Genomic DNA, 11,795 nt, shown 5'->3' on the forward strand with positions numbered 1-11,795 from the left:
AATATTATAACCACCACACTTGATCATATTCATTGACAACTAACCTGAAGTTGTGAATACACCACAACAACACATCAAAGAACTTTTCATAATCCTAAGGATTCCCTTAAATGAGTTAAACCACAAAAACTCTCTAAAAAAAGAAATATTGATACAACCTTTTATCACACTTACAAAAATAATCATACAAACAATCAAAACGATTTTCCTATTAACATCGATTCATGGTAACATCACAAATACACTTAAAAGACCGACACAACCGACAAACAACAAAACCAATGTACACCACAACCACATAAGAACCACAAAATCCCTAGCCTAATCAATCACTAAGATTCACATCTCAAAATTCCTTTCACAACAAAACCCTCTAGAAAGCAAAAAAATAAAAAAATAAAATATCAAATATTGAAAAAGATTTCATTATTTAAATTTAAAAGGTATATAAATTTGAATCCACCGAGTAATTTTAATAACAAAAAAAGAATGTTATTTTTTCTAAAGGACTTGAGTTTGAATAATTGTGTTTATAGGATTTATGAATCAATGATTAACTTTTTTTTAATAAATATTACATTGTAATCATTTAAGACTATTCAATATATCTATATATTAAATATTTAAATTAAAAATTAAAGTCTAGATTTTAATTTATTTAATATATAGATATATGAATACTTAGCTTATTATTGATAAAAAAAGTTTGAGATGAGGACCTCCAAGATTCATTTAACTTCATCCATGTTCTTATATTTTATTTCAAATTTATATCATATATTTATTTATATTAAATTATTTTTATAAATATCAATGCCAAGTAATTAATATAATAATTTTACTGATATTGAATATTTTAGATTTTATCACATATATATTCTTAATAGAAAAAAATATTTTATATAAAAATATATTTATAACAATACATTTGAAGGTTCATAAGTGAAATGATAAAAGATTACACAAAATTTTATTAACCCCAATCCAATTTTTGGATGTCTTATTTTTTAGTTATTTTTATTTAAATCCATATAAATATATAAAAGGGCAAATTCAGTTATGATAATATTTGTCGTCATTTAATGAACAAATATTTTAATAATACTCTCATATAAATTGGTGCTCAAATTACTCGCGATTTCTTTGACAAATAAAAACGAAATTCTTATGCTAAACTTAAAAAAAAAAACTCAATTATTTAAGTGTTCAAACTTAATTTTGAATTTAATTCGATTTTTTATCAATACTAATTAAAATAGGGGTAAAATACACAAATGATCATTTGACTATAGGGTACCACTTTTTTACGTCCCTCAACTATTAAAAGTTATAAAATGATCATCCGAATATATATTGTTGATTTGTTGAGTCCCTTGATTATTAAAAGTTACTAAATTATCACCCGACTATTCGTTATGTTTCAAACTCGTCATTTTCCGTTAAAAAAGTTTACAATTGTCCAAACTACACGTTAACATGATGATTGTGATATGATAGTCGTTTGAGATTCTTAGATCAAATTTTATTAAATGTTAATGTTCAAATCAAAATATCAACTTTGTAACTAAAAATGACAAGTTTGGAATATAATAAATAATCGAACGACTATTTTATAATTTTTAATAATCAAGAGAGTCAATAAAACAACTCTATAGTCAAAGAACAATTTCGTAACTTTTAATAGTCATTAAACTTAATAAAACAATACACTATAGTCGAGAGACCCTTTGTGTACGTTACCCTTAAAATAATAAAAAGTTTATTCCTTAAAAATAAAAACTCAACACACTATCTTCCCAATGTCTTCAAATTTAACTGGCTCTATAACTAAGTAGAACAGGCTGAGATTAACTCAAATTATCAAAGCCATTTTTTTTAATTGAGCGAGTTACAAGCACAAATATATCCATTACTACATCCATTTGGATAAATACCAAAAAAAAAAAAACTTAATGGGTTATTCCTACCCCTAAGTGAACAGGTTGCCCGGATAATGCCAAGAGCATCAAGGATTTTCTGCTACAGCAGGGAACCATTGGTGAAGAAAATGAGAATTTATATAATCCTAATTCTCACCATGCTAATAAAACCAGACGATCTGGACTTGTTGAATGATTATCTGCACTATAAAACCTCGATTAAATCATTGGATTAGAACCAATTCGAAATGCTGAAATCTCGTAGCTTTCTGAGATGTCTTTCCATGTCTTGTCTGGTTTTATCCCACTCTTCTCTTTCGATTACAGTAGTTGGATCATCTCTTTCACTCTGAAAGCTCAAAAGATAGAAGTGATCAGGTAATGCAAAGCTGGGAATATGACAGAAGGTGATTCGGAGTTGGGATAGTCACCGCATGAATTATTCTGAAGGAGTTTCCATTATCACGTATAACAAGTAGGTCACCCTTTGTCTCCCGGTTTCTTCCTCCCGGAACCGTGACCTACAGAAAATATCGATAACTTAAAATATGGTAAACCACAGAATTAGCAGAAAAAGCGACCAATAAGGTTTGGATAGTTAACTTTAATGCAACAACACTGCACAGGATGAGGCAGATTCCTCAGTGATTGATTATTTGAACATTAATTTGTTACCGTGAACAGTCACACAAAACAATGGATACTTCAAGTTTCCTTTAACTTAGTTTCAACAGAAGAGATTCAATATAGATTCAACTACAAAGTTCGTTACCAAAACTTTGGCACTAATAATTGACTTGGTCTTGGAATCAATCACATATATCTCCTCAAAGTCTAGCACAAATATTGGGTCACCCAGCCTCCGGTTCTTGTAATGTTTTGTCAAAAACACCTGCAATAAGAAAGCAGCCAGCTCATAATACTGCTCAAAGAACTGATTATCCTTAACCTCTGGTTGAGATTACAGAAACTTTTCTACGATATTGCAAATGGAGGAAGGTTATAATTTGTTCTGTTCCGAATTCTGAAATTTATTGATCACACGCATATCCTGGTTTTGCAAACACAGCAAAGCTAAATTAAGACCATTGGCATTTGTAATTTGCATAACAGTATAAGCTTGCACAGGCTTCCAGCTACTTGTAGGGAGCCATAAAGAGCATGTTACTTCAGTTATTCACCAGAGGTCAAAGAACAAAGTAGGCTCCAACCAACAAATTCAAAAGAAATTGGGATTTTAGCCTTCTTTAGGTAAAATCTCTAAACTGGTTGAACCTCACATAATGGTTGAGGATTTCATAGATAAATTTACCAAAGACGAGACTGAAGCATGTGTTTAGAAAGCAGAAAAGATAGATATCATTAATAGTTCTAAAAGAGGTAACAACCAGACAATTGCACTTAAACAATGTTCAGAAAGTCAGGTTTAGGGGGCTGGATTTGGGCAGAGTGAAAACAAGAAGGGAATCGAATTCACATGGTAAACAGATATCACATGAATAAAAAACAGAAGTCATACCTTCATGACCTCTCTCTCAGATTTATAAAGAGGGTCTCGAGGTGCATAAATGGGTGGTTCTGTAACGTTGTAGCAGCCATAATCACTCATTGCACACTGGATGTACTGCACGTTTGTCATGAACAGAGTTGGCCCATTATTGAAATCAAATCAAAATAACAATTCAAAGGATGTCAGTTTTGACCAGCCACTGCCCAAAAAGGTCAAATAAATGAACAAAATATAATAAGACAGCAAGTATAATACACTATTCAAATCTATAACATAATAGATGCACCAAATTTACATCAGAAATTTTATGTCTTACAAGGAAAAAGAACAACAATTGCACACTGCCCTTTGAGGCATCCAAGCCAAAACTTTGGGAATAGAATACACATCTGTATCCGGTGGAGTGACATACATCTAGAAAAACCGTACAGAAAATAGAAATTAAAATCAGATCGAAGTTAAGCACTGAAAGTAGCATAGAGGAAGACCCTCAAGTCAATCAACCAATAGAACACATGAAACTGACATCATTTGTGCAATCCAACTAAGTAAATCTGGTTTGCCAGATGCATGAGTGAGCTACTTTAAAAAAATCAGGGTCTAAACTGAGGAGCAGGTATAGACTGCTTTACGGTAACTAACCAGCAAAGGGATGAGAGCAACTACGACAACAACGACGAAACGTGATCTTCACATCAATCAATTAATAGACTACAGGTTAATAGTGAATGCAGGGAAATTGCGAGATTTGCACAGCACATGAAACTGAGACTATTTGTGCAATCCCGCCAAGTAAATTTGGTTTGGCAGACTTGAGAGTATAGCACTACGAAAAAAAGGGTTTCTACACAGAGAGGAGAGGATGCAGACTGCTTTGTAGTTACAAGTAAAGCAAATGAGAGCACACACAAAAAGATGGGAAAAAGAAAAATATTTCGCCTATGCGACCTAAATGTGGGAAACCTTGCAGAAAATAGCTATTCCAATTATGCAAGTTTTTCACACACAAGGCCTTCAGTAAATGAAGCATTCTCATGGACTATCAAAATAAGGTTTGAATGTTCAGGAACAATGTTTCGGATTCAAGAATGTCCCGAGTATTTCTGTTCTGTTCTATTATAAACTCATACAATCGTCTTCTTCATAAAAGCTAACCAAAAATGCGTCAGTGAAATGAAAACCAGTGAAAATACATCAGAACACCCACAAATAATAATTCAACACAAAGTTTAAGCAAAACCCATATCCAAAAAGCTATTATAAGTAGCACAAAATGACCAGAAACTGCTAACCTCCCTGAAATCATAAACATCATTATCCGGGTCAGGTGGCTTCCGAATAAAAAGATCAAAATCCATCAAGCTAATCTTGTGGAACTCCTCCTCATTTATCCTATACTCCACCACCATATCCGAGTCACACCCTTGAGTAGACACGAAGCTCTTGCTTTCAGTAAGTTCAATGTTGACGTCAACCGTATCAGAAGACGCGGCACCAACAGAGGTGGCGGCCAAAGGGTCGTATTCGACGTCGAAGTCATTCTTGTTGTCGAGTTCTTCCACTTTTTCTTCGTCCATGTCGTAGTCAACGGGTCCCCCAGCATCGGCGTCGCCGTCGTCGACCCGGACGAGGAAGGAGGGTTTAAGAGTAGGAGTTAAGGGAGGGTTTAGGTCTGAGGGAAGGAAAGGGAAGGAGAGGGTGGTTGAGGTGAAGATGATGGAGGGAGGAGGAGGAGTGTTTTGCGGCGACCACTGGCGGGGAAAAGAATAGGGTGGCGGAGGCGGTGGCCATTGTGACGGGAGATCGGGGGAGATGTGAGTACCGACTTTGGATTAGATTTTTGGATCAAGATATATCTTAAAACTTTTGGTTTTTGTTTTTCATTTTTATTTTAGGTAAACTGCATATTTAGTCACCCAACTATCACTTGGTTTCATTTCGATCAGTAAACTATTAATTTTTCAAAATCATACCTACGATTATGTTTTAATTCCATTTTAGTCATCTGTTGTTAAAAGAATAACATTGATTCTGATGTGTCACAATAAAATAATGCCATATTATAATTGAAAAATGAAAAAAATTATCACATCAACAATTCTATTTATATTTTAATGGCGAATTATCAAAACATAATTAAAATGTAATGTTAGATATATTTTTGAGAAAAAAGTAGTTGGTGATTAAAATGACAACAAACTGATAATTGAGTGACTAAATATGTATTTTACCCTTTTGTTTTCGGGTGTCTAGATCGTGACACTAAAGTTTGAGTAATTGTTTATTTACTCATTGAAGATTCAAAAGTTATGATATGGCCACTGATATTGTTAATATATTTCAAAATGATCACTAAACTAATTAACTTTACATGTTTGATTTTTATATAAAAATATATTTTTAATTAAATTAAAGAAAATAGTTCATAAAATTAACTTTAAACTTTTTTTAAATACTTAAATATAACCCTTAATGTTTTATAAGGTTTCTTAGCTTAAACAAAAATGTTTTGGGACGTCTAAATGACTTAAAATATGTTTGAAAGATTTTAAAGGTAGGCTTTAAAGGCTTTTAAGTCTGAAAAGCATATTTAGCATTGATGTCTTTTTTAGGTATCAATATCTCAAATGAAGTATTGGTGTTTTTAATAAAGATCAATATCAAATGCTTAATGTTGAAGTAGTCATTTTGTGATATATTGATAATATTGATGATCATAACATTAATTTGAAATTTTAATGAGTAAAATATAAACTTATATGAATTTTAGTGACCATGGTTGTACTTTTACCCTTTATTTTTAGGATAAATCACACGATGATTCTCGATTATAGGGATTTTGTTGAGTCCCTCGACCAATTAAAGTTACAAAATTGTTCTCCGACTATAAGACATTACTTTGTTGAGTCCCCGACTATTTAAAGTTACAAAACAGTCTCCTGACTATTCATATATTCCAAACTCTTTCTATATCGTTCAAAATTTGGCAGTTGTCTAAGTTGGAAGTTTACATTCTTACAAGGATACGATAAAAATCCAATCCCAAAATTATTCGAGTTGTATTTTTGTGGACGATTCTTTGTCTATATTATGTCATTGAGCCAATGTTGGAAATAATCTATCGTCGAATCATTTCTTGAAAGAAACGGTGGTGCCAATATACATCGTTAAAATGCATATTAACGTCTTGCTCAGAGGATAGCCAATTTTTTAAAGAAAAAGAACGAGTTTCGAACATATGAATAGTCGAGTGACCATTTTGTAACTTTTAATTGTAAGAGGACTAAACAAAGTATTACCTTATAGTTGGAAATCATTTATGTACTTTATCCTTATTTTTAAAAGAAAGGTAAACCACACAATAATTATACTTTTAGGTTATTTCATTTTGGTCACCGAACTTTTAAAATTGTATTATAGTCACTAAGTTTTTAATTTGCGTTCATTGCGATCATTGCCATTAGTTGTCGTTAAAAAGCTAGTGTGACACGTTAAAAAACCTTATGCTTCTTCTTTTATATTAATAGTCATTACTCCTTTGACATTCGATGATTTCTCCGATTGAAAATACCATTGAACTCATTCTCATCTTCTTTTTATTTCCTTCGATTTAAAATAATAATAATAAAAAATTATAATCTACTTAAATTGCAATTAAAACTAAATGACAAAACTTTATAATTTTCCACTCTCAACTATTGGATCAAATTGAACTGAACTATATTAACTTTATGGCCAAATTGAACATTCCCACATAGTGGCGGATCCGAAAAAAATTTGAGGGTGGACACAAATATAATAATATAAAATTTTAAGATAAAAATACAATAATATTTTAATAATAATAAAAAGTCATACAAAAATCACAACAAAAAATAAATATTTTACAATTGTTCATTCTGATATCGTTGTATTATCTTTTCATTGTCTACATTATCAAATATATCTTTCTCAATAAAAGTAATTAAACAATCATTCATCTCCCATATGGTTACGCAGTCGATTTTTTATAAAGTGCATTGCATAGAATGTTCTTTCCATTGTTACGGTTGCAACCGGTAAAATCAAAGCTACCTTCAAAAGCAATACACAAGTGGATACACAACATGCTTCACTGTCTTAACCATCTTCTCAGGTAAATCAGAAAGTCCTTTTAGATCATAAAATCTTTCATCTGAACGAACATCAACAATATAATTCTCAAGTTGACAATCAAGCAACATTAGATCTCCTGTAAAAAATTCACAATGATGAAATTGGGCAAGACAAATCAACTTTTTTTTATCAATAGAACGATACAAGTCTCTTGGACTAAAGCTACCCACACAAAGAAACAACTATGTACTTGTCTTACAAAAACGATTATTAAGCTCTTAAATTGTTTATCAATCACTTGATAAAATAATTTAACCTGAAAATGCTGCAAATTTGAAATTTCTTTATCTTTTCTCCTAGACCTTCCTGTAACATCAATTATATTTTTTATCTTTGGAACCTCAAATTTTATTCTTTTTAAAACAAAGAAACTTCTTCAAGTAAAGATTATCATCCCACATCTCTCATCATTTGTAATCAATGCTTGTACACACTAGCTAATTGCATAGCATTCACAATGTCTTGATCACTCCGTTGCAATACTTGAGATGATTCACTAGTAACCCCTAATATATTTTTTATAAAGTGCAAAAGAAAAGAAATTTAGAAGACTGTAAAGAACTCAACAATAAACAAGCTTCAACTATTTTCTTTAAGTACACTCCATCTTCCTCAATAATTTCAAGCACATCTGTCACATAAGGAAGCATAATAATCAATCTAACAATATTTTTATAATGTGAACCGTAACGAGTATCTCTATCACTCTTTATAAATAATAGTTTCATGATTTAATCCACGACCACTAAAGATTTCACCATTTTGTAGTGCTTCTTTTACCTTAATCATTTAACTAGATTAAAGAAGTTATTTTCTTTTACATGAAGTAATGGCCACATTAACCACACTAGCAACCAAATTAAAAAGAAAGACAAACTCAACTTATTTTTTTAGAAACATCAACAAGTGCTAATTGAAGCTGACCTGCAAAGTAATGGGCATAAAAAAACACAATTGTTATATGTTATAGCCAAACTTTTAAGATCATTAAATTCTCCTTACATATTACTTGTCCCATCATAACCTTGTCCTCTTATTATTGAAAAACATAATCCATGAGTTGCAAACACATCTTCAAGAGCATTCATAATTGAAGCAACGAAAGTATTAGAAACATGAAAAATACACAGAAATCGTTCGAAAACTCTTTTTTTATCTATGTATCGTAGAACGATAACCATTTGCTCTTTAATTAATATGTTACATGACTCATCAACTAGAATAGAAAAAAATTATTTATAAGATCATCAATAATTATATAATTAGTCTCACTAGTTGTACACTAATAATATTTTTTCGTATACTTGGTGCTACTAGCTTAAGATTGTCACAAGCATTTTTGAAAACATTGTTAACAGTTTAATTATGAGTATCAAGAAACTAAAAAAACTCAAGAAAGTTACCTTGATTACAAGAATCATGAGACTCATCATGTCCATGAAAAGTCAATCCTTGTAAAAAAAAAAGAATTAAACGTAATCAATTGTAATTGTAAGATGAGTATGGTATTCGCTTTTGGTTTGATTAGATTATTTTCTAATGATGTAATGTCATGATTTATGGGTTATTAGTTTCGGGTAAAACCCAAATGAGTTTATTTGCGCTAAGGAAGTTATTTAAAAGTTTTGGGTAATTGCTTGCTTGGCTTGGATTAGACTTGAGCCCAATCAAGCTTCAAAAATGATATTTTTATAATGAGCTTCAAGTAAGGAGGACTAGGAGTGTGATTTTCCCTAGCTTGGTCAAAAAGGCCGAATTTATTTAATTACTTGGTGAAGTTATGACAGAAGGCTTAAACAAATTTGGGAGTGGTTCTTTCATCTCTTTTTCACTTCCATTTTTCCTTGTCTTCTTCTTTTTTTCTCTTTGGCTAGAAGGAAAAGGGTAGAGCTTTGTTGGGTTATACTCCTAGTCTGAAATTTAAAAGGTAAGGTTGATAATCTTCTCCTCTAGAGCTTCATTTTGAGCTCTCAACTTAGTAGTTTGGCCATGGAAGCTTGAGTGAGAGTTGAGTGGGGTTTTGAGTTCTAGAACCCCTTGGGGCTCCAAATCCATTTTGGAAGCTTAAATACCCTATTTTTAACCTTCGCAGATCCTTAAATGAGTTTATAACTCACTTCTTTGATGTGTTCTAGTGAGAAAAGAAGGTGAAGGCTCAAAGGACAAAGACAAGGGAAAACACGTGTTTGGGTGATTTTGAGGTCGTTTTTACAACTCTTATAAGTGAGGTAACATGATTCTGACTTGTCCATACTACATGTAGTTCATTGTATATGCATTATGATTTGTTTAGTTCATGAAGGATGCTAGAGTAATTTCCATGACAAGATTCATGTTTTTGTGTCGTGATCATTAAAATTAGTACCTTTTGACCTCCTAGTCACTAAATAAGATGTTAAGCATGTTTGGTAGTCTTAGGGGAATTGTTGGGTGTTTCTTGAGCTTAAGTAAGTCATTCCCAGAAAAAGGATCAATTCCTCAACCAAAAGGATCAATCCCAAAGTTTATGTCCAACAAAGGATCGATCCCTTTTGAAAAGGATCGATTCCTCAGGAAAAAAGACCGATCCCTCGACCAAAAGGATTGATTCCAAACTTTCTATTGTTCATAGGATTGGCCCATTTTCAAAAGGATCAATCCCTCGGGGGAAAATGATTGATCCCTCTAAATAAAAGATCGATTCATTTGTTGTTTTGCCAATGGAAAAAGGTAGAATTTCATTCAATAGAGGTCTAAAGTGTTATGAAATGTTGTCTTTTCCTCAACATGTTTGAATGAGTTCAGTTTGGTCAATTAATTGATTTACCTAATTACTTAAACCATAAATCCAAAAACTAATAATAATGATTAAGCTTGACTAAAAACGCTAAGAAATAAAGTGACATAAAACTAGCCTAATTTGATACTCGAGGAAACGACGAGGACACTCGAGTCACTTATCAACATGAGCGTTATGTGTATAAAATATCAAGATATATCCAATCTAGTGCTTGGGCACTTAAAACGCTAGTTGGATATTGTGATGGTGCTACATGACCCGGGCATATCCGGAGTACTCTTGATGAGTAGACTAGCCGAGTAAGTGCTGATGCTTCATGAACCAAACTTAATCCGTGTGTTAAGGAGACACTGGTGTTATGTGACCCAAGTCTTTCTTAAGGTTGTATGTAGAGAGGGGTGTGAGTTATGTGATGCTGTGTGACCCCGAGCTACACCATGATACTTAATGTTTTATTGTTTGTTGCTTTTACTTATGACTATTGTAACACCCATTTCTCGTATACGTTTCCGTACACAAATCATAGGTTTCACATGAATTTTAAAAACATTCACCCATTTTTAAAACCCATAAAATTTTATTTCGAAATTTAGAATCAAAATATTTTAATACAACAATAAAACAAACATTGAAACATATTACCAAAGTTACCACTTTAAATTCATTATAGAGCATTTATCTTAATTTCGATTACGTTCTAGAAAATTTTCAAAATAAACATGACTGTCCTACTGTTACTGATAAGAGTCAACCTTAGATTGATGATAACTGCTACTCTACCCCTTACCCGACTAGTCCTTGTTGTTACCTACGTGTGAAATCAACACACGTTAAGTATTTACTTAGTGAGACATAATATTGTAAAGAAACTACAATTTATACATAAGTATATCATGGCTAATTAATGACGAATTAAATCGAATACTACATAAGGATCAAATAAATCCTTCTCAGTTAAACAAGATTTCTTTCATAAAATCATCGAAATTATTCTTAGTAAGCCCAACATATCTATCCTTATGTATATTTTTCCCAATTATTCTTTATTTGCTCTATGTACGTTAAATAAGAAAGTAATGTACATGTATTGCATCAAAGTGCCGAATGGTCATTTATCTTTTATAATTATTATGAGTGGCACCTTATATACCGTTAATACACTGTTATGTATTTTCATTTGTCGCATCCTTTCATTATAATTTCTATAGTTTGCACCTGTAGTGCCTACAATAATTCACCACCTCATTAGGAATTACTAGGGATGTATACCCAATGCCAATATGGAAGTTCATAAACTTCTTATGAATTTCTTAGGTTGCACATACATTACCAATACGAAAATTCATAAACTCATTATGAATTTCTTAAGTTGAACACAGAATGCCAATACGGAAATTCATAAACTTATTATGAATTTCTTAAGTTTCACACA

At 31.8% G+C, this 11,795-nt stretch overlaps 1 protein-coding gene across 1 annotated transcript; it reads right to left on the minus strand.

Moving 5' to 3' along the window:
• Positions 1–1,875: 1,875 nt before the first annotated feature.
• On the minus strand, positions 1,876–5,258 carry LOC120215634 (the record flags this gene model as incomplete). Its single annotated transcript, XM_039213263.1, has 6 exons — positions 1,876–2,268; positions 2,351–2,440; positions 2,692–2,811; positions 3,439–3,543; positions 3,775–3,843; positions 4,722–5,258. Coding segments are annotated over 6 exons (1,038 nt in total), but the record flags the coding sequence as incomplete, so codon positions are not given.
• Positions 5,259–11,795: the final 6,537 nt, after the last annotated feature.

This window comes from Hibiscus syriacus, unplaced genomic scaffold (assembly GCF_006381635.1).
Source record: "Hibiscus syriacus cultivar Baekdansim isolate YM2019G1 unplaced genomic scaffold, ASM638163v2 tig00110129_pilon, whole genome shotgun sequence".
NCBI classification, from domain to species: domain Eukaryota; kingdom Viridiplantae; phylum Streptophyta; class Magnoliopsida; order Malvales; family Malvaceae; genus Hibiscus; species Hibiscus syriacus.